Source organism: Marmota marmota, unplaced genomic scaffold (assembly GCF_001458135.2).
Source record: "Marmota marmota marmota unplaced genomic scaffold, marMar, whole genome shotgun sequence".
NCBI lineage: Eukaryota > Metazoa > Chordata > Mammalia > Rodentia > Sciuridae > Marmota > Marmota marmota.
Window position 1 is genome coordinate 38,447,788 of NW_026000016.1, and position 26,969 is coordinate 38,474,756.

At 47.0% G+C, this 26,969-nt stretch overlaps 1 protein-coding gene across 1 annotated transcript in view; it reads left to right on the top strand.

Annotated features, from left to right (window-relative positions):
- Plxna2 (plexin A2) overlaps positions 1–26,969 on the top strand; it is a 178,777-nt gene that overhangs the window by 53,372 nt on the left and 98,436 nt on the right. The window contains exon 3 of the mRNA XM_048809011.1: positions 16,168–16,302. Coding sequence (XP_048664968.1) covers positions 16,168–16,302 — 135 coding nt within the window. The remainder of the gene's footprint in view (positions 1–16,167; positions 16,303–26,969) is intronic.

Below are 26,969 nucleotides of genomic sequence, written 5' to 3' on the forward strand. Positions count from 1 at the left end.
CAGTCTGGGCAAATCCCCCAGGTGCCAGCTCACAGGCTCCCGCTGCTGCCTCTGCACTCTGAGAACACAGGTCTCTCCATGTACTGCACCACACCCACTCCTGGCTTCAGTTCTTATCCCCTTCCTCTCTGAGAACCAAAGTGACCTAATCTTAGGGCTCCAAGTGGTACAGGAAGAAGAGGAGACAGCATGGTGGTGTCGCCCATGCCCAGTTATTTATGGGGCCTGAAAACGCCAACCCCACTCCACGGCACCAAGAAGTCCAGGAGGCCATCAAGGTAGCAATGGGCTTCTGGATCCCCAGGGAGAAGTCGACCAGGCTTTGACCGTTGGAGTCCAGAATCTCCCAAGCCGCCCATCTCTCCAATGTCCTAAGAACCCAAACTCTCACATCTAGGAACGGGAGGACATAGGATTGAGCAAAGAGCAGGGAAGAGCCCTTTGCCTGCAGCCTGGTGCTTTGTCCTCAGCTGTGCGGTGGTTTGCTCTGTGAGCTTGAGGGAGTCACTTGCTTTCTGCGAGATTCAGTTTCCTCTTCTGTAAGAGGTTATGTGCCACCACAGGCTCAGAAAATTAGGTGGCAGAAATAAAATAAAATAAAATGTCATTCCAGAGTCCACATCAGCAGAGCAGATGATAATGCAATGACTGCTATGTGGACATGGGGCAGCCTGTTTGGGAGCATCGTACCCGACTCTGGGAAGTCCTCCCCAAAACCTACCGGACCAGGACACCCTGTGCTCCTAGCATTACTCCCTGGGTTGGAGGAATCATGGCAGTTTTGCTGTCACTCATCATATTTTGAGATCTTTGACCATTAACCAGCCAGCATGTAGGAGTGACCATCTGAAGGGCTATCTGTCCCTTTCCCAGGCAGACAGGCACACCTCTGTGAGCAGGAAGGAACAGGCTCCCTGAGCAAAACCTTTGCTGGCTTGTGGGAGAGATAGCTCACTCAGGGCTCCATGGATGAACAGGAGAATGCTGAAAGCCAAGACAAGCTCCCCATTTGTTGGAAAGCCCCATGGGGTCAGAGGCAACTCAGACCACCTGGAGGGAACCAGGCCCTTTTGCCCACCCCAAATCTCTTTTAACAACAAACTTTGAGAACAGCCTGTTTTCCCAGTGCAGTTTCCTGCATAGTGTTTGCCTAATCTGTCTGTCCAAAATCCCTCTCCAAACACGAGGTTTCCTGCCCACCACTGGCAATCAGAGAGCTAATTATCTGGGATTAGAGATGGAATTGGGGGGGCTCCCTTTTAATTACAGGAAAAAATTAGCCCAACTGATGTCGGCAAGGCCACTGGGATTAGAAGTAAAGTTGAGGTTTGGACACAGGTCAGTTGGGAGGTGGGAGTGCCCCTAAGCTCTGGGGCTGGTGTCTCCTGCTCCTAGCTGGATCTGGATCCAGGGACAATAGGGGAGAAGAAGGGCTCTGAAGAGCTTCTCCTTTGTGGATCTGAGGGAGGGGGTGTATGTGGAAAGAGAGACAGAGACATCAGGGAGAAAAATCAAGACCACTAGTGTGCAGGAACTTTGGGATTGATAGGAAAGAGACCATAAAGGAAGGGAGAAATAGAGAAGCAAGTGGGAATCGAAAGATTACAACTGAAAACAGAGACACATTAAGAGTCCCTTTGCCCCCACATGCCCGTGGGCCACCATTTCCCATATCAGTGGAAGAAGAAGAAAAAAGTCCACAGAACCATGCACCTAGATCCTTCTACCCCTCTCTTTTTCTTTCCCTCTTTCCACTCACTTTCCTCTGGCATCCAGAATACTGATCTCATTCAGCAACGCAGGTGAGTACTGCATCTGGCCTGGCAAGGATGGGGCGGTGAACTTGTACTCCACTGGGCTCATAGTGATCTTGAGTCTCCTCTGTGGCCTGAGGATGGGGCTTTCTGCCAAACAGCACTTGCCTGCACTCCTGTGAGAAGGATCTCTTGGCTCAGAAAAGCACTGATTCATTAATTTTTTCATTCATTCTTTCATTTTACAAATAGATCCAGAGCATTATTAAGGGCCTGACCCGTCACCTGTCTATAAGTTTCTATGAGTGCAGCAAAATCCGAGTCATCCACTGGCTCTGGAGTGCTCTCTCCCACCTCTTCCAGCAGCTCACTTATACGTAAGCCATCCCAGGCCCTCACTCAAAAACACCCACTGTCCATCTGCTCTCTGCAAGGACAAAATTGTTGGATTGTGAGCCCATAATCCAAAAACCTGAGAATATACCAAGACAATATACAACAGTCCAAAAAAAAAAAAGACATGAGTATAATTATTTGTGTGTATTCATACTCCACTTTTTTCTAAAGAAGGAATTAAGGTGACTTATAATAAATGATTTGGCAAGCATAGGCAATAAGAAGTACAACATCCAAGCCACAAAAAGAGTGGAAGTAAAATATGCTACCAAAGTTAACGTGGGTACCAGGACCAGCATCAGATCTGGCCTGAGGGCCCCAGCAGCCAAATCATAAAGGGAAATGAAAGGAGCTAGAAGCCTTCACTCTCTGATAGAAGGAAGTGTCCCTGTTTTTTCAGGAGAGACGATTCCCAGACCTTACATCCTCTAAGTGATTTATGATCATGTGAGACCTTGTACAGAAACCAGGACAAGAGTTTAACATCAAAATCAGAGTCTTCTTTTATACGGCAATTTCTTATATTAACTCCTGAGAAAGTGCCAAGACTGCGACATCCGACAGGCAGCCAGCCTTCAATGAGTTCCTCTCAGGGAGCAACAACAAACAGTAAAACAAAGTACCTGAGGCCATTAAGGAAAGTGGAACTTGCTGGTTAAGCTTTTGTGGTCCAAGTTTGTAGCTTTCCAACACTCCACGTGGATGCAAGGATAGAATGCAATTGTTTAAGCGCCCGTTGCACTTGGCGCTCCGCTCAAATTTGAATAAAATGAACTCTATGGATTCCACTTCTACCTCTGGGAATTTATAATTTATGTTGGCACTTAGATAGGGGCTTGGAGAGCAGCAGAAGAGCATTAAAATGACAGTAAGATGTTAACATGATACACAAGACAAAGGTGAGCGTCTTTTAGGGATGGAAGAGGATTAATAATCCTCAAGAGACTCAAGTTCAAGTCTCTATCTACTACCGGCCAGCTGTGTGACTGAGGCCAGTCACCTCACTCTCTGAGTCCCAGGTTCTTCACCAGTGAAGTGGACTTGGGGGATTAAGGTCCGTCCTTTGTGCAAGGTGCCTGCTACTGTGCCCAATATGTAGCATGCGCCTTGTGTGGGGTAACTATACTCCATTCTAGGATTATCAAGTAAGGCTAGCTAGGTTCTTAGTATAGGTGGGGGAGCCAGAGGAGGAGCTCCATGATGCTCTCTGGGGATGCTGGGGACCCATTGCCTCTTCTGTGAAATTCCCTCAAAGCCATCTGCTGCCTAATGGCTGGGACTGTTCAAAGCCAATTCTGGAGATACTCCAACATAGATGGTCTCTCAGGAGCCCCGGAATTTTCTGTCTTTTTGATCTGTCTACATCACAACTTGACTGGGGAAAATCTATGACCCTCCTTTCTCTCATCAACCTGTTTTCCTTCCACATAGGGGTTTCTCTACGCTGGAAGGTCAGTACTCACTTGCATCCTTCCTGACCCAGCCTCCTACCTCAACCCTCAGGCACCCTTCACTGCTTGGCCCTGGGAGGTTCTGGCATCAGGTAGAATGAGGAGCATCCAATCTCCTTTCTCCTGGAGAGATCCCTTGTCCAGATTGGTTGTCAGCCAGCCCCAGGCAGCCTCCAGGCAACAGCCAAAGGGGATGAGGATGGGAAGCCTTGTGACACTCCCCCTCCCACCCCACCACACCTCCCTGACAGCTCAGGCCCCTGTGTACCTTGAGACAGAGCGGCCAGGTGTTGGGCCACGGGCCAGGCACATGTGAGGCCAGAGGGTCCTTCAGACCTTCCCCTTGGCCCCACCCTCTCCCCCAGCTTCTTTGCAGCTTCTCTGGTACTTTCCAGCTCACTGACAAATTGTCAAAAGCTATGAGAGGCGAAGTGCTGTTGAGTTAATGATCCCAGTCCCTGGAGAGGTGCAGCGCTCTTTTAAGAGAAGAAAGTCAGAGGAGAGTGGGGGCATGGGAGGGGTGGAGGGGGGGATGCTTTAGTACTTTACACAAAAGCCGAGCTACAGCTCCTTCCAGCTCTTTTCAAGGAACAGATTAGAAGAGGGGAAGGTTTGCCCCGAGCTGCTTTCTCCCCATGGGTGAAGGACTGGAGCCTCCCCCTTGCTTTTCTCTTTTTCAAAAAGTAAAAACAGGCCTGAGTCACATCGCTGCCCTCCTCTGGGTCCAGTGGCCTCGATGCTCTGCATCCCCAGCACCCAGCACAGGTCCTGCGGAGGCCCCTAGCTAAGCTGTTCCTCCCTCAGAGAGGAGCTGTCTTCACAAGCAGGCTGGGAGGGAACGTCACCAGGCTAAGGGCACTGACCCCAGGCACCTGCTCACCCCTGCACCCTGTCTTCTTGTCCCCCTTTCTTGGCCGGCTCTCTTGGAAAGGATAGGGTAGAGGTGACTGACAGCCCACCTGGTCCCCCAAAGAATTCTCTCCCTGCCCAGTCATTCCCCTTAGTCCGGCCCCACCCAAGCCTGTGGTTAGAAGGTAAATAATCAAAAATCGCATCCCTCTCCAGTTTCCTAAACACTTTGGTACTCCTTATCTCATCTCTTCCTTCTGAAGCCTTGTCGTGCTGGCAGAATTGTTTTTACCATTTTGCAGATGAGGAAAAAAAAAAAGAATTAACGCCCTTGGCCAAGTGCCCCAGTGTGACCTCCACCCCACAGATTTAAGTCAGCAGCCATGACCCGCCAGGGAGCACCTTTGGAAAGGGAAGATTGAAACTTGGGGCTTGAACTATCTAGAAAGGAAAGAAGAAACCCTGTGAAGAGGCTGCCTGAGGCGAGACCTGTGCAATCTCTCATTTGCATTGTCTCTAAGTGTGATCTGGCATTGGGGAGGATTTTTAAAGGTTATTTTGTTCCACGTGGTCCCTAGAGCCTCTGGAGCATTCATATCCTTTGAAGCTGCTCCTTGTGTATGGTGACATTGTGGCTGTCAAGGTCCCAGGAGCACACAGCATCAGGATAGTAGAAGCCTCTCGGGTCCGGAGGGTGAAGGGACATCTAAAGAGGAGAACCAGGCCTGCACTTGCTCTGCATTAAGCCCACTGGGTGCTTCGCTGATGCCCAAAGAAAGGGGAGTACAAAGTTTATTCCTCACAAAGCCAAGGCCAAGCTCAGCTTCCCCCCATTCACCCTCCCGGTGAAATCCTGGCCCCTATTGCACACTACCTAACCACCAGCAGAGTGGCTGCTGACATTGTACCTGGGAACTGTGGAGTGTCAGCACAAGGAAGAGTGGACATTGGGGAGAAGCAGGTGTCCAGCCAAAGAGAACAAGGTGATGAGGGGTGGCCTCGGAGCAGCGATGGTAAGGAGCACGCTAGCGTCTAAGGATCCAATCAAGCCAGACAATCCTTGTTCACCACCCCTTACCCCCACCCCACCTTGATTAGAATGATTTGGCCCCAGGAGAATAGCAATGAATTAATTAGGGGTCTGTTGTCATGAAGCAGCTCATTATTAAAGTCCCTCTCCTGGGAGGGGAGATGGGGAAAGGTGTGAGGATGACAGCTACTCCAACAGAATCCTTTAGCACACCTAGACCCTCCCCCAGCTGTCTCTTCTGCCCTTGGGCTCTACCAGGAAGTCAGACAGACCAGAGAGCACAGGGGACACCCAAGCAGGTTCCTGGGGCCTTGGAAGATGAGGGCTTTCTTTCCTCTCTCCTCCCCAACACTGTTGCTCAGACCCCAACTCCCACCTGACCTTGTTGAGCTCAACCCTTGCTTTGCCTTCTACCTGCCTCCTGGCCAGCAGAGATCCAGCCCCAGCCCTGAGGCCCTGGAGTTCTTTTCAGAGCAGCACCTGAGTGTTTACAGTGCTTCCCTCCTAAGAGCTCTTGCCAGTCCATTGGGGAGCCAGGAGATCATTTGAACAGAAACGAATGTACATAGTGCTTATGTGCCAGGTTCTGGAAGATCCTGTCAGGCAGGGTGGTGTGGACAAGTGGCCTCTCTCCTTACCCACTTTTTCCTAGAGATGGGAAAACAGGTCTAGGGAAAATGGAGGGCCGACAAGAGTTCAGATTTTGGCTCCTCTGCCTGCCAGCCCTAGGGCCTTGGAGAAATTACCTCACCCCTTCCTGCCTCAAGTTTCTCATCTGACTGTGAGGAAAAGGAGAGTGCCTACCTCGTTGGGTCTTTGTGAGGACTGAGTGAGAAAATGAATATAAAGCCTTTAGCACATGTCTAACAATCATAAAGGTAAAATAAGCATGAGCTCTGAGTTATGTTTCACTTTGCCCAGCCTCAGCAACAGGAGTTTATTCATAGTAGGTTCTGGGGAGCCTACTATGTGCACAGAAGTACCAAGCAGAGTAAGGCAAGTGAAGCTCTATAGAACATAATCTCTTCTCCGGGCACTTTAATCCTGGGAACTATAACTTCATATGTTCACCTGCAGCTTCGCCAAGGGACATGCCAGATATAATGGGAATTCAAAGGTGGGATCAATGCTGGCTTCCTGGAGGAAATGGCATTTGGGTGAGGTCTTGAAGGACGGTTAGGATCTATGGGGTAGAATAAATTGTCTACCGAAGTCACAAAGATCAAAAAGATAGAGCCTTGGATGGGAACAAAATTGGAAAATGTTGCAAAGGATATGTTAATTGAATGACAAACTGGAGAGTGTGAACTTTTCTAAATTGTCAAGTGGGGACAGCTAAGGTGGGGTGGGTGTGTGTGTGTGTGTGTGTGCGCGTGCGCATGCACACGCATATGAATACATGCAATGATTTACTTTTTTACAAGTAGTGTATGTTCATCATTTTTAAAAAATTAGGAGACTGAGATAAGCAAAAGAAAGAAAATTACAAGCACCTGAAATTTAAGAATTTTGCATACAGAAAAGGCAGGATCAAATAAGTGTTTTAAGAAGATTAATCTGGCTGTGTTTGGTAGAATAGATTAGTGTAGGAATATGCCGGAGGCAGGGAGATTTCTCAGGTTATTGCAGTATAACAGATAAAAGGCAATAAAAACTCAGACCCAACTCGTTAGCTGTGGGAAGGGAGATACAGCAGCACGGATATGGTCTCCATTTCTCCTAGTTACCATGTGATTTTCTGCACCACGGTATCCCCATGCCACGTGCATTTTTTAAATGATTTCTCCTTTTAAAATCTCAGGGAGTCTCCTGTATTCAGACATAAGTCCAGTGCCAGAGAGTGGTGCTAAGAGCGCTAGACCTCCCTTCCCATCCCTGCAGATCAAATGCCATCCTTGGTGTTGACGAAAGCAAAATACTACTGTTCCAGATGATACAATGCAGGGCAATCACAGACCATTGAAAAGAACCAGTTAATTAAAGAGGGTAATAACCCTCTTAAGCTCCCCACCCTTTAAGGGTTTTTTTTTTTCCAAACTGCAGGTGGCCTTCTTTGTCACACTGGAGTAGACAGCCATATGATCTATTCTGTTCCCCAGACACCCAGCTCTTTTAAAATGTAATTTTTAGTCCTGATGATGAAGGCATTGCTCTCCTGTTTGACTTAGGAAAAATGGAGGCCCCAGAGAGAGGCAGAATGAAAGAAAAAGACAGCATGCAGGCTTTGGAATCAGGTAGACCCAGCTTTGAGTTCCACACTGCCACTTACCAGCTGTGGGATCCAGCTATAAACATTTAGCGTTTCTTATCCCGCAAAATGGAAGGCCTACAGTGTTTTGAAAATTATTTATGTTCATTCTCCCAAACTTTTTTGCACAGTGGTTGACATTGAATAGACACTCAGTGAACATCCCGAAATAATTTAATAAAGAGAGAAAGATGTTCAACAAAAGCACTATGTGTATCTAGTCCCAGGAAGCACTAGTTTTCTTTTCCTGTTCCCTCCTGGGGGGTGGGATGGGGCATTTTCAAGGGAGTTGACCTGTCAATATGTACCTCCCTCACTTCCAAACTTCACCTCTTCCAGCACCTGGTGAGAAAGGCTACACTCCCCTCCACACAGACTCCAAAGGGAGTCCCTGTTCAAGATGCCTATGAGCTTCAGTTCTATCCCTAAACCACCAGGGCATCCCCAGGAAAAGAACCTGTGTGCAGTGCCTTAAATGGAGATTCTGAGCACCCCACCTAGCTTTGGATAAACAAAGATTCCAATTTGGCAGAAGTTCCTCATTATTCTTTATTAAATTCCTCCTACCACCCCTCTACACGACCCCCCCCCCAACTCTGTGCACTCCATGAATTATTGCTATGCCTCTGCGTGATTTGATTTCATCTGAGGCTGCTTAATGCTTCGGCTGTCCCTCGCTGTGTTTATCTTATTGTTTCCCAGAACAATCAAGTGCTTCCTCTGCCCCTGGCAGCTTCTTCTTCCCAGAGCCTCTGATATGCCCAAGCCTGGAGCTGGAGCTGGAGCTGTGTTTTAAAGTGGGTCTGGTCTGAGGGCCAAGCCCTGTGTTCCTGCATTGCCCCAGTTCATTTCACCCCTCATTAGCCCATATTTCTTCTCAGGCCTTCGAATGCTCCCTAACAGTGGTAGAACCAAGAGATCTGGATTCTTTTTGCTTCCAAGTCTTGGTGTCACTCTCCATTGCACAGTAGAAGGAGACACCCCAAAGATGGGAACCAGGTTTCTTTGTAAGGTGCAGATTGTCATTAGCCATCAGGAAGTATAAAGCAAGGTGGCTCCTCTCCATTCCAGGAGTGGCAGAGAATAGTGGTTGCTTGGCCATCTTTCCCTGGCTAATGACCAGAAAAGCTACAGTTTAGAAAAAGAAAAGTGGCTCCCTCCAGTCAATCTTTCCAACCTAGTCCCAAACATTACCTTACTCACAGTAAATGCTCAAGAACTAGTCACCATATCTGCTGCCTATTCACTGGGCTATTAATTCTGACTATTCCAAGGTGCAGAAGTCCAGAGAACAAGTGGGTTCTCTGGAGACCTGACCCCACATTCCAGGAGAAAGCCTGGCCCCCTAAAATGCAGACTCCTCTAGCCCCATGCACCCCTCTGCTAGTCCCCTCCCCCAGTTGAATATCTGGGGCAGATTCTTAACATGCACAGAAATAGAAATAATTGTACCAGGAAATGTCAATCTTCAATGTCAAAGCCCTGGTGATTGACCGACAACTTGCTGGGGACAAGTGCTGGAAGAATCTGCATGTATGTGGGAGGTTGTGTGAGTGTGTGTGTGTGTGTGTGTGTGTGTGTGTGTAGGGGGAGCAGTGGGCATTCCTAAAGCTCAGCACTTCTTAGTGACCTCCTTCCTCTTTGTGAACCGGGGGACCCTTCACCGTATCTCCCCTGTTCCTCTCCTCTCCTGGTTCAGTGCAGCCCACAGGCCAGGCTCTTAAGTAAGTCCCCTCCAATTACCCAAGTTTAGGGCCAGGCCCCCAGCTGTCCTCCAGGGAGCCTCGGCCTGTTGATCCGTGACTCTGCTTAGTTAATGTTCCTTCCTCCATACAGCTCAGAAGGCAGGGCCCATACAGGCACCCTGCAAGTTGCTGCTGCCTCTCTGTACATGCACCCGTGTGTGTGTGTGTGTGTGTGTGTGGTGTGTGTGTGAATATGTGTGCAGAAGAGAGGGAGGAAAAACCTTAGATGCTGAATTTACCAGACTTCACTCTATAAATAATTCGGGTCATGAAGCTCTACAAAAATAAACTTGAGCTTGAATCAGTGCGCAGCACTAAACGCACAGGTGCAGCTACGCTTGCTCATTAACTCACTCAGAGTGCAGGCTGAGCAGCACCAGGCCTTCTCCACCCTTCTCCTCTTTAAAGATCTGAATGTGCACATGCACATACCCTCCACCCACCACGCACCATGCCACATGCTGCATATGCCACACATATAAGCACCACACACATGCCACTCACACACTGGTATACTATAGGAGCCCAGAGTCCTGTGCAAGCAGGGAACCAAGTGATAAAGGCCTCTTCCAAAGATGGATGGAAGTGCAGGAGACCTACTAAAATTACTGTGGAGTCCTCAGTTACTCCATGACAATCTTACCCCTCCCAAATGCTCAAGTCTGAAAACCCAAGTTTTCAAGATATCCAAACTCAGACATAACAAAATCACATTTATAGTTGTATCAAACTGTACATTTCCCAAAGAAGTCCCATTTCCACCCCTACTTTTCAGCTAGGCCTCACCTCCTCCAGGCAGCTCCCCATCAGGTCCTCCTTCAGACCAGCTGAGCACTGCCCCATCCCCACGCTGCTCCCCCTGGAGTCCCCATGCAAACCTCTTCTCACAAGTGTCACATGGGTTTGGGAAGATGGATTAGATTGTCCATTTCCCCATGCCTGGGCTTCCTGAGGGGTCCTGAGTCATTCATCACAGTGTCCTCAACTCTGTAACATAGGCCTAGCTCATGGTAGCCATGTAATAAATAAACATGGACAGTCCTGAAATTCATAGCTAATAACTCATTACATTTTTACAATATCCTTTTCAAACTAGGAAGGACAGGAGTTACCGCCCTTATTTGGCAGCTACAGAAACTATGATATCAACAAGTGAAGCAGCTAGCCTGAAGTCACCCAGCCAATTAATGAGAAAACAGGGATTAGATCCCCACCCTCCAGACAGGATCCAGGGCCTCCCTCTGCATGGTGGTGCCTGTCAAATCAATTTCTTTCCTACTGAGAGACCTAAGAAGATCCCCAATTCCATGCTCTCCATCAGCTTTTGAAAAAAAAAATTCTTTTTTTTTGGGGGGGGGCTATTACTACCACTACTACTGTACTAATAAAGTAATAAAGAGTGCCAAATCCCAAGTAAGGACCTCATAATTTAAGGCTAACTAGGGAAGAAATTGATGCACAAGAAAAAGAGTTTAAGGGGCTCATAGGTAAGCAAGTTAATTGGATATGCTGATTTGAATTGGATGTTCAAGTAAAGAGGATGTCATTAATTTCATAGCTGTGATTTAAAGGAAAGATACTAAGAGAGCTACTATTTCATTTTCATTTCCAAGGGTCCCCTCCCACCTGGAAACTGGACAGTAAATCTCCCTGGGCTTTATCTCTCATGTTCCTACCCCAAAGCCAGACCTGTTAAACTGAGTTTTAGATCTCAAGTAAAGCCCTCCTAAATTAGGTTCTGAGTTTGTTGTTGCACCCCAGAAAAAAAAAAGGTGATGTCCCTCGTTGACTGTGGGGAATGAAGGGGAGAACTTGGACTTCTAAGCTACCCTTCCATTCTGCTCAGCTACAGAGAATAGAGAAATGCTTATTACCCTGTCTTGGGTGAGTTACACAGTGGCGAGAATTTGGGCAATGTACAAAGCTGGGTTCTGCCACTCTTTAGCTGTATGACCTCAGGAAAGTTGCCTCTCCTGGCCTCAGATTTCTTATCTGTCAAAGAAGAATGATAATATTATTTACATCAGGGGTAACCTTAAGGACTAAATGAGCTAATTTTTATTACCAACTTTCAAAAGTGCCCAGCATGTCATAAAAGCTGTATAAGTGGCAGCTATTAATAAATTCATTGGGTGAACAGGGACCTTTGAAAATTTACCAAGTCTAACCTACTGCCTTTAGGCAGGACCAAGTTGAACTATACAGCAAAAGGGTTTGTCCTGTGTTAAAACTCCTTCTAAGAAGATCACAGACTTCTGTGGTCACCCATTCTACAGTCAGGTGTCTTCAGAGCAGGAATTCTTTTTCAAGCTCATCTAAATGTCCTTGTGCAAAAGTTTAGGCACAATTTGTCTTCTGTAGGTCTTAGTAAAGACTGTCACCCTCGTCTGTAGCTGACTATGCCCCCTGTGGTACTGCTCTTTTCAATCTTGGCCAAGCACTAAGGCCCCATGGCTTCTGCATGTCCACTGAGGTCAATTCCTCCCAGGACATGAAGAACCCAACTAGAAAAGCATGCTCAGGTGGCTGGTTCCACCTGTCAGTACCACCTCCTTCTCTGCCCCATCTCTGGCCCTCCACTGCCTGGTTGGATATTAAGACCTGTGCAGCTTGACCTGATAATGCATGCCCTCAGACTGGATTTGTGGCCTATTTCCATTTATGGCTGTCCTTGTAGTCCTTGAAACCTGGCCCCAAGGATGCAAGCTTAAAAGCTGAAGAGAACTGTAACTTGGTGGGGCACCACACAATAAACCCAACTAATTGGTTTTCAAAATCCCACTTTTGTTTCATGACTCCCTGATAGTTCCTCACCACTAGGCACCCTGTGTCTGGCAAGAAGGGACAATTTTGACCTAAAAACTTCCCTAATCTCTCTGGGGCTAATCTCTCCATTGTTGTGTGCTTTCTCTGAATATCACTGACTGGCTCCAACCCTGGTGGGGGCCTCTAATAGAAAAGCTTAGGCTATGAGCCCCAAAGCCCTTGCCATCTGGCAGCGATATCAGTGATCCTTCTGGAACAGGTGCTGAGCCTGAGAGGAAAACTGAGGCTCAGGGAGGTGATTCTCCTAAAAGTGAGCCATGCCCAGGCAAGAAGAGAATCAGAAGTGAATCCCAGGATGCCTGAGTCCCAGAACTATATTCTCCCCATGCTAATGGGTGACCCAGAGGGAGCAGAAGGTATCCAGTGAAGAGAAAGATCTCTGCTGCCCAGTCGTCTGCCTGCCTTCTGCCCACTGTCCTGGCCCACCTCATTCTCCTTAACCCCTGGCCCTCTGGCCCCCATTCTCCATTTTCTCTGACTTCCTGTAGGTGTCTTAAAGGGCTGTTCAAGCTACGGCAGGTATCAGGGAGTAGGAGGATGCCCAGGGAAGCACAGACTTCTTGGCCAGGACTGCCCTTCTTTCCAAGGATGGAGACTAAATAGAATAAGAGAGCTTAGTTCAAGTTCAGAACCAACAACATTTTCTGTTCTGGTTTGGTTTTAGTGCTCACGTTTGAGACCTATGTAGATTTGATTCTGGCTTCACTGGTTTATTAAAAGATTGGGGTTGCAGACAGGAAGTTTTTAAAAGCTTCTGGTTGTGGGTTGGGGTTGTGGCTCAGTGATAGAGTGCTTGCCTAGCATGTGTGAGGCACTGGGTTCAATTATCAGCACCACGTATAAATGAATAAAGTTCATGGACAACTAAAAAAAATATTTAAAAAAAAAGATTCTGATTAGGTCTCTGATTCAGTAAGAAGTGAATGATTGGGATTGGTCCCAATAGACAGCAGCGGCGTGTGTCAGGGTGGTGGCTGGGTCAGCTCCAGCTCCAGTCTGGCCACAGTACCATCTAGTCCCAGGGACCACTGAGGGAGGGCCAGACCCGTGGCATTTGTTCTTCCTTCTGACTTTGTGTCAGACCTTCTGGGGATCCAAGCCAGGGCCCAGGCTCATGGAGAGGGTGGCTGCTCCAGCTGGCAGTGGGTCAACCAGCCTCCTAAGGGAGGAGGTCCCGGGCCAGGCCTGGGCCCAGAGGGCTGCTTCTACAACTCCTGAGCCAGCCAGCTTAAGGAGACATAAATCTCCCTGGAGAGGAGCAGCTGTCAAGGGAGGGTTTCTCCTTCAGAGGTAAGGTATGGTTCAGAGTCATGCAAGAAGCAGACCCTAAATTCCCTAGGTTGTAGAAGACAGAAAACTAAGGCCAAGCCAACCAGAAGCCATGGCCAAACATCTTCCCTCTACCTCCTACAGTAATCGAGAATTTTTGTGAGTCAGTGCTACCACATTTCTGCAAGGACCTTATAGAAATTTGGCCCTGTCCATCCAAAGGAGAACCCTGCTTTGAATGATAAGGGGAACCATTTTAATCATGGAAAGTTTTCCCCAAATAGAGACTCTGTTCTTCCTTCTGCTTAACTCTCATAATCATAATTGCTCCGGGATTGAGAATAGATGCCTCAACCCCAAAACATCATAGCTGACTCTTGGAGTTCCCCTCTACCTACCCTCGTGCCCCCATCCCTGGAAGGAGGGGCTTCAGTGATAGTTGTCAAGGCAGCATCTTTGAATGCTGGAAGCCCCCTGTGAGGTAGTAAAAGGATAAGGATGAAGCTTAGGAGAAGGTAGAGTCCAGCCCACAAAGTGAGGTTTCCTCCTCTACTTCAATCCAGAGCCCCCCAGTCACCCACCAAAGCAGGTGAGGAAGAAAACATGGTACCCCTCACTCTATGCCTTGACACTAAGCCACCGTACCCATCCCTGGAATCTAGGCCTACGGGCCTCAGGCAGGAATTTGCTCTGTCTATCACTGAGAACTCCAGAGCCAGAACTTTCCACCCCATTAGGGGCTCATGGTCTGCTTCCCACTCACCCCAGTCCAGCCCAACCCAGCAGTGCAGATCATGCCCTGAGAACGCACACAGTGTAAGAAAGGAGAAGATGTATTCTTCAGATTTTCCAAAGAAAATGTGTTTGGCCTAACTTTAATTTAGCAATAAAAAATCCAGGATACTCCATCAGTTGGTTCACCATCTAAGTTCCTTTCAACACACATGTCTCAAGTATTCCCTTTAATCCATCACCAACTATGTCCCCCAGCCTATGCAGGCCCTCAGAGAGTTGCAGGAGAAATAGAAAACATATTCCTATCTTCAAAGCTTTGGCAGGACTTATGCACATGGGAAGCAATTAGAAAACAATTCAAATAGATGGTCAATACATGTTAGCTAGTACACATACAATGAACAAATCAATTGATTATAATCCTAGGACAGGATGTCTGGTAGGAAAAAAGCATCAGTCTAAATGTCATTAATAAGCCATTAGAGAGGCTGGGAAGGCTTTCTGGAAGAGGTGGGGCCTGGGCTCCAGGGTATCTAGGTGGGTAGAAGACAAAGTAAATGGGGGGGGGAGCGGGGGGGGGGAAGCGGAAACAATGGTCAAGAGTCAGCTCATACTCTGGGAAAAGAGACTGGGGATGGAGCACAATCTAACCAAGAACTTCTTGCCACCAACTTTTTTTTTTAATTTTTTAAGTTGCTAATGGACCTTTTATTTATTTATATGTGGTGCCAAGAATCAAACCCAGTTCCTCGCACGTGCTAGGCAGGCACTCCACCACTGAGCTACAACCCCAGCCCATGCCACCAACTTTCGCATGACTTTAGGGACCTCTCTCTCTCTTTTGAGTTTCAGAATCATGTATATGGGGCTCAGCCTGAATTAGTACTTCTCGTATTTCTGTACCAGCAGAAGCAGCAGCACCTGAGAATGGGTTAAAAATGCATGCCCATGGAGCTCATCCCCCCCCAATCTGAAATTCTTGGGGTGGGCTCAGCCACACATCTTACCAAGCCCTGCAGGCAATTCTGAGGCCACTCTGATTGGAGAATATTGGATTTTATTCACTGCTTCTTGACCCTGGCTACTCATTAAATTCATCTTGAGAGATTTTAAACCCAATGAAGATGCCCAGGCCCCACCCACAGAGATTCTGATTAATGCATCTGGCCCTGGCATTCATATTTTTAAAAACTCCCCAGATGATACAAACGTGCAGCCAGGGCTGAGAAACCCTGGACTAAAGGACAACCAAGTCCTTTCTGACTTATTGTCCTGGGATGCACTTGGACAGAAAGAGCCAGGATTCCTAGATTACCACATCCCACTGGGTGGACTTGCAGACAGTCAGAACCTATATCTTGGGAAAGAAAGACATCATAATGTCCAAAAATCTTGAATCTCTTGATGACCACTTTTTGGTGGTTTGTATAATTGCCCAGCATTTCCCTGTATCTGCCTGAGGTAAGGATACCGTGTATAGATGTTGATTCTCCCTTTCCATCCACAAATAAGTGTGCCCAAGCTCGCACTAACTTGCATATTCATATATCACATACAGCTATAAATATCTGTAACGTACACAAGAATAACCACATATAGATAGTCAGAATTATTCCGGAGGGCCTATGTGCGCACAAAAATAAATCCACCATCAGAAATCCCAGCCAGTGCACTCAGATGGCTTAGGAAAGTATTCTCTGTATGGAGACTGGGAGGTTTGAAGTAAGTGGTGTTTCTGGCTACAGAGTAGCAATTGGGAGGGGTAGCAAGGGTTTTTTGAAAGTACTTCTTCTAGGTAGAAGCAGGTAGCCAACAGGGAAGGCAAAGTGTATACATGCTAAGGATACCCTTGTTTCTCTTGCAGATTCGAGCTGATGGTCCCCCCCATGGTGGGGTCCAGTATGAGATGGTCTCTGTGCTCAAAGATGGGAGCCCCATCCTTCGGGACATGGCCTTCTCCATTGATCAGCGCTACCTATATGTCATGTCTGAGAGACAGGTAAGTGCTGCTGCCAATCCATATATCCTTTCCAGACTCCAGGAAACTGGTTAGTTCAGAAGCTGTTCCATCTAATAAGGGAGACCTCTGCTCTTGCTGCACCAGGGTCCCGGAAGAGGCAGAATCCCTGTAGGATTTTGCAGGGAGCCACAGGGAAGCAAGCCGGGGCCAGCCACTTCCCGGAGGCTTCTCTCTAGGCCACAGCCCCTGTCTCAGCCAGTGATGAACAGCCCCGCAAGAACAGGCCAGACTGCATGGAGCAGCTTGGTGTGATTAGGAGGTAGATTTACTGCTCTCGGGCCCACAGAGTCTGCTGCTCAAGGGAGCCAAAGAGGTGTAAATAATCCAGGCCTCCAGGCTGGGCCTGCTCCTGAGAGAGACAGAACCAAGATAGGGCCCCAGAAGGAGATAAAATCTTGGCATGAGTCTTAAACTGGTGCAGGGTAGAAACTGGTCAGCTCTGGGAAGCTGAAACTATGCCTGCAGAGATGGGGAATCCTACAAAACAGACTTCTACCCTCTGCTAGGTAGCAACTGAGCAAGTTCCTCACCCTTAAGGATGGGCGGGGAGGAGGATTACTCCCCCAGATTGTACTCACTCTGAATGTGTGGCAGCCCAGAGAAGGGTAATGCAGGAGGAGCTGTGGTGAAGAAAAGAAGCAGGGAAGACAGGAGATTCACCAGATCCCTGCAGATCCAGAAAATCAAGCGAACACCTAGTTTTCACCAAGACTGGTTCATTCCATTCACTTGGTCAGTGGGTTAACAGTTGTTGAGCTGCAGCAATGGTCTTTATCATTTTCCTGAAAAGGAGAAGTCAGATAAAGGTCAAAGAAGGATTAAAAAGGATTATGAGTCTGTCTCAGCAGCTGAGGATACTGACAGAGGCTGGAGAATTGTGCTGGGACTAGAGGACCAGCCACTTTCACAAGGTGCCTCCCAGCTCCTATGTCATTCAGAATATTCTGCCAGGATTCCAGTGTCCTTGATCAGCTTCCCCCTTCTCCAAGTTGTCTTTCCCTCCTTTGTTTTTGAATGTAAGGGATCTGAATCAGGGGATGTGGGATAAGCAGAAAAAGTAAGAAAGGGGCCAGCAGGCACATGACAGCTTTAAGGGACGCAGTGATGCAGTTCTAACTTGAAAATTACTTCTTGAGAATAGACGACACAAATCATATGCTAATTGCATGCAAATTACATCCAGAGCCTCTTGAACCCACCTGTCTTTTTTACCTTCTTTCATGTGGCCCCTGCAATGGAGGCATAAACAGGTCCAGATAGGAACTGGGAGGAGTTGGAGGACGCTTTGCCTAACCTAGAGTGGGTGAGAGAGTCTTGGAAATAAACACCAGCCTATCATCCCAATAAAACAGGCAAAAGGCCTAAGAGAAACCATGACTGGGCACATATTTATTGGAGACAAAATACTGGGAAAACATGAAAAGGAGTGGGACTTGATCTCTACCCTGAAGTTGGTTACCATCTAATGAGGGAGAGAGACAGGTACCCGGGTATCTATGACGTCAGATTGAGTACTATGGATGCTCTGTGTTCTCTTCCTATTCTTCTTCACCTTTAAGACTGAACGTTATTTTTAAAATAAAAATAGTAGATGCTTACCTGTTCAATACCAGTTCAAGCATTACCTATAGACAACAGTCTCAAGTCCACCATCCAAAATTAACATCACGTTAACAGGATCCTGAGACACTTTCACAGGAATACGTAGAAGGCTGGTGATAGATGGCAACCTACATAGGTGGCTAAAGAAGAGGAATAAACCCACAGTATGCATGATATTTTTTGAGAGACATGCTGTATGGCTCAAGACCAGGCAGGAAGCTCTGGGTAAGAGCTCTCTCTTGGGTTTTTTTTTTGAGTCCAATGTAGTGAAAAAGCAGAAGCAGCAAATGGAAGTGACCAACAAAACCTTAGTGGAAACTGAAAAAGTTCCAAGGCACATTTTGGCTGCATGTCCTTTGTCAAATGGGATGCTTTTGAAAATGCATTCAAAATAGAACCAAAGAAGAGGCGCAGGGTCAGGGCTAGAGGCTGACAAGAAGGCTTGAGGATATAGAATGATCTTGAGTTCGTGTGTGATGCCACGTCCGAGAGCATGCCTCCTGGTCAAAATACAGTTTCTCTGTAAATATCCTCTCCTTTGTCCTCATCCTCTGCTTCAGGTGTCCTGTTCTTGTTCCAATCTGCACCAAGTAGGTTGAGTAGTAGCCAGTTGCAATGAGCAAACGAGCAGATAGAGGAAGAATGTGGGTTTAATGCCATGGGGCTGTCTCTGGCCAAGTGAGATATTAATAGGGGAGCTCTCTGTACCAGGTGGAGCTGCAATCAGGAGGCCAAGTCTAAGGGGGATTTGTGGTGGAGCTCTGAAGCCTGTCACTTGGACAGCCATAAATCGTGTAGAAATAGGTAGCCAGGTGACTTCACCAGGGGCTGAGTCCAGGGAGGAGGGCCAAGGGCAGCTCAGGAGGCCCATCTGTCTGAAGCTGGCTGAGCACAGAGTATTCACAGACAGCCAGGACCTCTTCAAGGAGGCAGTTTAATGTGTGGTTGGAGAACGGTCAGTAAAAATTAAGTCAGATGTCCTGGATTCTAGTTCAGCTTTTGCAATAACCAGTAGCATGACTCACGGCTTCCGTTTCCTCCTGTTTGAGTTAGAGGAGTTACATCAGATAACAGATTGCCTCTGAAGTCTACAGTTCCAATTCTGGCTGTTCTATAGCAGAGAGGCCTTAGACAAGCCACTTAACCTCTGTGAGTGTCACACAAGGTCAGGGTGAGACTCAGTTGAGACAATAGCTAGGGAAGTTCTTCTTACTCTGTCTCCATGCAGACTATGACTCCACTGGTCATTAAGATTCTGCGTGGCTTCTTCCACCTCTTGCATTCTGATTTCATTACTTAGGAGAATAAATACTATATGTGATGATTAGGAAGCTAAGTGGTTTGTGACCCAGATAACAGGCCCTGCCTTTAGTTCCCCAGGTGACCTGGGCTTTTATCTTCTCAGGGACTTGGATTTACCACATTTAAAGATGGAGATGAAAAACCTGACTCAGATGTCCTTTTAATTCTTGAAGAGTTCATTGAAGGTCCTGGTATTGGGACTTCTCTTTTTGCAGGTGACATCAAAATCACCACTAATAAGCTTAAAGTTAGAACAAAAGAACTTGCTGAAAAAGAGGTCTGTGAGGTTTTCATGAGCTTCTTCCCTAAACAAGGAACATTACAGAGAGTAGGAATGCTGGTTTGCTTATGAATAAGTGTATTCCTGTGCTGAGGCAGTGTATTAGTCCTTTTTCCATTAGCATAACAAAATAACAGAGTCTGAATAACTTAGAAAGTGAAGAGGTTTATTCAGTTATGGCTTTGGAAGCTGAAAGTCGAAACAGTATGGCCCAGGCTCTGGCAAGGGTCTCCCTGACTGCATCATATCATGGCAGATGATATCACAACAAGAGTGTATGCAAGAGGAAGAGCTCGCATGACCAGACAAGAAGCCAAAGAAGGTTGGGAGGGGCCAGGCTTGCTTTTTTATAACAACTCTGTTGCAAGAAATAACCTGGTTCCTGTGAGAACTACATCAATTTCTTCTGAGGAAAGTGCCCTCAATGATCAATGTATATGCCACTAGGTCCCACCTCTTAAAGTTTCGACACATGAACATCTGGGGGATACACTCAAACCATATCTAAACCATAGCAGGTAGAAATTTAAGATTTTGGGGTTCTCTAAAAGTCCTAAGACCTTGTGTGACATCAAGGGAATGGGGCTTCCAAAAACTTCACTTTATAACAAATCTCTGGGTAGCCTAATCTCATCCCTTCCTTCCACCCTATCCACGGCATTTACTTTTCTCTCTGTACTCACCCCTTCTCCAAAACATGGCATCTGTCCTATCCTTGAGACCATGTGAGAGTACAGCGTAGTCCCTGGTCTCACATTCTGCAAAAGGGGTTCTAATCTGCCCACAAAGTTAACAATCTAATACCAATATAACACTTGTTCTCTTCTCTCTCTCTCTCTCTCTCTCTCTCTCTCTCTCTCTCAATTAACTAAATGTAATTAAGAAACAGGACTAGTAGGAAGCGTTGGGTCGTTAGTGCCACTTCCTAACAAGTCAATGTTAATGTACTGTTAATAGATCTGCGGCTGGCCAGTCCCAGGGGGAAGTTTGGGAACTGATTCCCCAATCCTGCTGCTAATTGCCCAGGTGCCTGGCTCTTCTCTAGAAAGCCCGCCCCAGACTCAACAGTGAGTCAACAGATGTTACAGCATGACTCCAAGTTGCACCCCTGTCCTCAGTGTCTCATGGAAATCAGACAGAGAGTACAGGGAAAATCAGGCTACGGGCCAAGTTAAAAACCAAGCAACAAGATGAAAAGAAAGTGAATGGCCCTAGTTTCCACCCAACTTGTCAGGCTGGCCACTCCCAGAAAGGGAACACCACTCCGTCCTCAGGGTGGATGAGAAAAAGAGTATGGAGATGGAAGCAATTATTCTATTTTATACTTTAATTAGTTTGAATTAGCAGAGGGAATAGAGGCATAAAATGATCCAGCGAAGGGTGAAATGGAAAAAGGGAGTCACAGTGGAGAATGGCTCCGTGCAGGCTGGAAAGAGCCTTGGGAATAGCAGATAGGCTGGCAAAGGGTGAGCGTGTTGGGAGCGGGTGGGGGACGTGGGATTCTGCTCTCTATTTCTAGGCGTGGAGGGGCAAAAGAGCATGGTGGTTAAGACCTGGCATGTGAAAGTGAGATAGACTTCATTTTCATAGCTTCTTGCTAGGTGGTATATGGCTTTGAGAAAGTAATTTGACTTCTCCAAACCTCAGTTGCTTCATCTGTGTAATGGGACTAGCAGATAGGCTAGTAGTTGTGACTAGATAAGTCACCTAGTGCCATATCTGACTTAGTCAATGCTTTAAAATGTGATAGAAATTTATTAGTAGTAGTATCAGTACTAAAACTTTCTGGGGACCTCAGAAAAGACTAGAAGCATATCCCCTATAAATTATGGCTGGGAAAGCATTCTTATGTTCTAGCAATGGCCTCCAACCTGCCATTCCTGCTGCTCTCTCCCGAGGGACACCTCAAAAGACTCTGGCCTGGCCAAATGGCAGCATTGGGCTGAGTCACTCATAATCTGCTATTTATTTTAAAAATCTAGGAATGTGCCCAGCAGACTAAACAATCCTGCCCCGCTCCATACTCAGGAGGCAGCCCCAGGCCCATATGTGAGGCTCGGGAGACTTGAAAGCAGGCATCCATAGGGAATAGGGAGGGGCACCTGAGCCCTGGCCATCCCCCAAGCCCACAGGCCTGAGTGACCACAGGTATGGATGCTTGGTCAGCCAGGGACTCTCCAAGGGGATTTTCATTTCCGGTTTCCTCAGGTATATAACCAAGTCTCAAGTTCAGTGCAAAAGACAAAACTACCTTTTACAGGTAGTAAGCACTCAGACCCCAGCCCTGAGTGCCCTCATGTGTGTGACAGGAGTTGACACACTGCTGTGTTTATCTATGGCTACATAACAAACCATCCCAAAATGTCTGAGTTAAGGATTCGGGGACAGAAGGGGTGCAGGAAGAAGTGAAGGCAATGTGTATCTGTTCTATATATCCACAGCTTCTGTAGGGATGACGTGAATGGCCATGGGTGGCTAGCATGAGGGGCTGGATTCTTCTGGAAGCTTCTCCATGTCTGGCACTTGGAAACTAGAAGTTGGGATCAGTTGGGATTTTTTCACTAGAATGCCTTAGACAAGGCTTCTCCATGTGTCTTGAGTTTCCTCACAGCCTGCTGGCCCCAAAATAGTCAGACTTCTGGAGTATGACAGCTCACGGCAGACACAGCAGCTCAGGGTTCTAAGAGTAAGCACCCCCAGCAAACTAGGGAGGACTTTTTTTTTCAACATTTTTTAGTTGTTGATCGAACTTTATTTTATTTATTTATATCTGGTGCTGAGACTCAAACCCAGTGCCTCACACATGCTAGGCACGCGCTCTTACACTGAGCTACAACCCCAGCCCTATGTAGGACATTTATTACCTTTCTCAACGACTTGGTTTTGGAAATCCCAGTGTCACCACTCAGCTGCCCATCACTCAGTTGGCACACTTGAAAAGCAGGCTAGGAGAAGATGCAGGGCTGGGTTCCCCATCCGCAGGGGCATGGAAACACAAAGCACCAGGGCAGGAGGGGACTTCAGAGATTCTGACCCCAGATGAGGAACTCGAGGCTCAGAAGGCACCATGTGAATGCCCCTTTCAGCACTGTGTACCCCCAGCACCTAGCTCCATGATCTGCAGAACTGCTCTGATTTCCCAAAACACAGATGGACCCATTAGTGGCCTTAAAGTGTGCTACTGATCAACTGCTGAAGGTTTTGTAAGTCCCACATTGTAAGGGTCCCGCGAAACGTCGGAGAAAGAGACCACCAAGTGACCACTCATGCAATTGGCAGAAGGGGGATTTATTGAACCAGCATGCTGGGGCTCCGTGCCCACTCAAGAAGGGAAAGCAGCCCAGAGCCCTGAGCAGGGGCTGAGCACTGCTTAAGTACACTTTTTGGGGAGGGCGGAGGGCTTTGTATACATCAGAACAAATCATCATTAGGCGCGGGAAAATTGAACAACAACTCCTAAACATGATTGGTTCATTCATTGGCGGGAACAGGTCAGGCTGGAGTGATAGGTCATTCCTAAGGAGGGGGTTACATTTAAACTGATTGGTCCAGGCCCTGCAATGCCTATGTGCGACCACACAGAGCCCTTATTAAATAATCCAAATAGTCAGGGGAAATATTTACTGGGCAGTTCCAAGCATTGTCTTAACAGCTACAGAAATTTCAGGTTTTGCAGGTAGCATAGAAACCTAACAATACCTAATCCTTTACATTTTAACTCAGACCTTGCAGCTTAGAAACTTTACAACACCCGGTCTTTTACCCTTTAACTTTTACGCTTTAACTTCAATTTCTTTTACCCTTACAACATCAAATGTCCATGGGCAAAGAAAGTGCTTGTGGGAATCTATCAGGAGGGGGTCACACGTTGAGGGCATGTTGGCTTTTAATGTTCTGCCAGGAAGCCTTCCTGTGACAGGTTGCATGGGAACCACTCAGAAGTGGTCCTCCTTCAGGACACAGGGCAATGGCTTCTCACCCCCAGGGATTACAGGAAACAGACATTTTCACCAACCCTGCCTTTCTGGTTTGACAGAGATGGGGCAAGGAGGAGTCTGGCCTGGAGGTATTGTCACCTCTGTTGACCGTGACAAGTCCTTGCTTCCCCAATGTTGAAGAATAACACCAGAGAAGCACGCGGAGGCAAGGTCAGAGTAGAAATTAGAAGTTTAGTACAGGACAACAGAAAAGACTTCTCCCGGAGGAAGAAGGGGACCCAAGAGGTGGAATCCGTGGAAGTGCTGTTGTTTCCCCTTTTTGTAGTTCTTTCAGTGATGGAATGTAGGTGGGAAGGCCCGAGGGGTGGGACACAGGTGGGCCAAAGAAGTAATCTGGGCAGGAAGGACTTCTGAGGCAGCATCTTCTAGTTTGCTGTTCATTAACACTTCTTTGGGATGGGCTATCTTAAAATCCGCTGGGGCTGTTCATTCACATTTCTTTGGGATGGACTATCTTCAGATCTGCTGGGGGCTGTTTCCTGGACTTCATTAACATTTCAAGAGTTGCTCAACTTTTCTGGGAATTCATTCTCAGCACTCAATTTTAGACCCGATTTACCTAACTACACTGACTACCTAATTTTAAATCTGGCTTCAGTATCAGAAACAAAGTGTGTAAAGCCACCTTCCCTGACACAATTCACTACAGGAGAAACCCCGCAGCAGGTCCCTGCTCTGGTTCTAAGTCTTGTGTGGGGCTGGGGGAAGTTTAGGTCAGCCTCTCAAATGCTCCTGCAACACTGTCCAGAGGGCTTCTCCAAGGGACTAATTTTGTTCTCCCTGGTTTGGAGAATTCCCTGTCAAATACCAACTTGGTTTGAGGCCCAAAAATAAGAATCTTTTCAAAGGGGCTGTTGTCATACTTGGGGTAGTAAATTTCCTACCTGTAGCCAAAACTACTGAACTGCCTGCCAGTCCCCCAGGTCACCTGAAGACCTTGGGAAAGGAAAAAAAAATGTGAGGAACCACACTCCCTGCTTGTGGGTCTTGGCATTTCAGACTATTATTGTGATGGTGCATGTTTAGTGCAGGTGATCAGACTTCCTGGGCGCCTGCAGAGTTCGCCAAGGTGTATTTTGACAAGTTTCAGTAACAGGAGCCCCGCTCCCACCTGGGCCTGGAGGCCTTGGCCCTGAGGGAGGCAGGAATGTGAGGGGGCAGGAGAGAGCTGAGCCTGAGGGACCTGGGGAGAATTATAGCGTTTGCGGATTAGGCGAGTGAGGAAGAGAGAATCATGGCTGCACTTTGTTTTAGAAAGTGTCACTTTCAATCCAAGCCTTTGATGCACATGTGTTTCTGGTTAAGGACGCAAGACCCCAGTGTGGCCCAGGAGCTGAATGCTCACATCAGTGCCTTCCCCAGAGGGAGGGCGGAATTCTGCACAGGGCACAGGGACCACCTCAACCTAGGTTTCCCTTTTCCCTCTGTCTTTCCCACATTTCCAGTGTCAAGGATCCAGAGGCTGACCCGAAGCCGACTCCCTAGTTATTAATATTCTCAGGGGAGCATTTTTTTTAATAAATATTTTCACATGAGGGAAGAGAAATGCAAACCCACCCTTTTAATCAGACGCTTGGCTTACTGTATTTAAGAGAGAGAACTCCAGCCTCTTATTTTAAAATCCCTTGGTTTAGAAAGAAATGATTGAACACAATGCCCAGGCAGGGCGAACTGGTGCCAAAAACCCTCCTTTCTCTAAATGGGCAGGGGGCCTGGAGACTCTCTCTAATCCTTGGCAAGGGCTTTGCTTTCTCTTTCTAGGTACGACAGCTGAAGGCTCACACTCTAAGATGATGCTCCTAGACTGAGGGATGGGAAATCGCAGTGTCTCTGTACCAGAAGGAAGCCTACCCTCCCCCAGTCTTTTAAATCTGAAGAACTGATGCCTCAAGAGGGGACTCGCTTACCTGGGTCATCATGCTGATCCACCTGGTCCAGCCCAGCATTCTTTTCCCAACTTGACATGGCTTCATTCAGCACAGGCAAGGGAAAACACTGGCATGTTTAAAAACTAAAGTTGGAAAAAAAAAAAAAAACAAGGAAAACAAGCTAGGCCCAAGAGAGAGTTCCTGAAGATGTTCCCAAGGGTCAAATTAAAATAGAGGTGATTTGCATATCATTAGCATACACAGACCCATTCATTCAACAGACCATTAAATGTCTACCATGTATAATGCATAGAGCTGTCCACTGGAAAGTCATTTGCATATGCAGATATAGACAGGGCTGTCTTTCTAAGGAATGTTCCAGCAAAGATCTTAGGTACTTTCTTGATTTCTTTCTGCTCTTTTCAGCACAACAACAGCCCTGTTAACGGGTGATTTTGTGTACAGATAAGTAAAGTAGAATTCCTGCCCTCAGGATGATCACATTCTGGAGAGAAGGCATGAAATGTAGGTAAAAGGGAAAATAAGGTGAGCAGTGCTACAGAAGACAGGGATGATGTGTTTGATAATTACATTAGCTCATACCTACCAGAAAGAGGCCTGTCCATGCTGGAAGTCTCTCAGAGAGCCTGCACAGGATTGCAGAGCTGGTTGAGGCCCAGAGACTACTTAGTGATAAGCAGCCCTCTGTTTTTTAGAAAAAGAGTCAGGGATCTGGGGAGAAGTGACTGTGGAGAATGAAGGGTGTACCAAGCAGTGAGAGGAGGCTGGTATCAGCGACTGTGAGCAGTTTCCTGACAGCTATGAAAAGCATGGACTCTTAGATAAGTCCCAGCCCCATCACTGACTGCTTGGAGGCCTGGGGCAAATTGCTTCACCTCTCTGTGCTTCAATAACCTCATCTGTAAATGGACATAATTATGGCATTTGCATGAGGATTAAATTCAATGAATTAATGCATAAAAAGCACTCTGAAAAGTACCTGGCATGTGTTACCTGCTTAATAAATGTTAGTAGTGGCAATTATATTTTTATGGTTGTACCCCCTTGTCTCATCACCAGGCCAAGCCCTGCAGTTCACGCTGTGCATATAGCCACGCCTTTAAAAAAAAAAAAAAAAAAAAAAAACTCCACCGCCTACGATGCTTTTGAGCTCTACTTTAAGATGTTGAAATCTAATATTTATGTCATGCTTTGCTTATTTTAGTTGACAAACATGACCTCAACTAATAAGCATTATTTTCCTAGCCTTTTCTACAGATAAGAAAGAAAACTGAAATTTAATCTCGCTAAGTAATTTGCCCAGAGCAACAAAGCTGGCAAACAGCCGGTTTAGGCCTCCACCCCACGCTTCTGGAGGCCGACCCACGCCTCCTTATTTCTGAGACAGCGCCCCCTGGCTGCTGTCCGGCTCCCCTCCTGCACTTCCTCCTCCTGGCTTCATATTAAGGAAAGGGTTAAACTCCAGGAAGCCAGCACAGACTCTTAATCTTCTCACCTGACACACCCAAGGAATTTGGAGTACTGGGCTGTTTTACTTTAAAAAGAAAGAAAGAAAAAAAAAAAAAAAAAAAATCA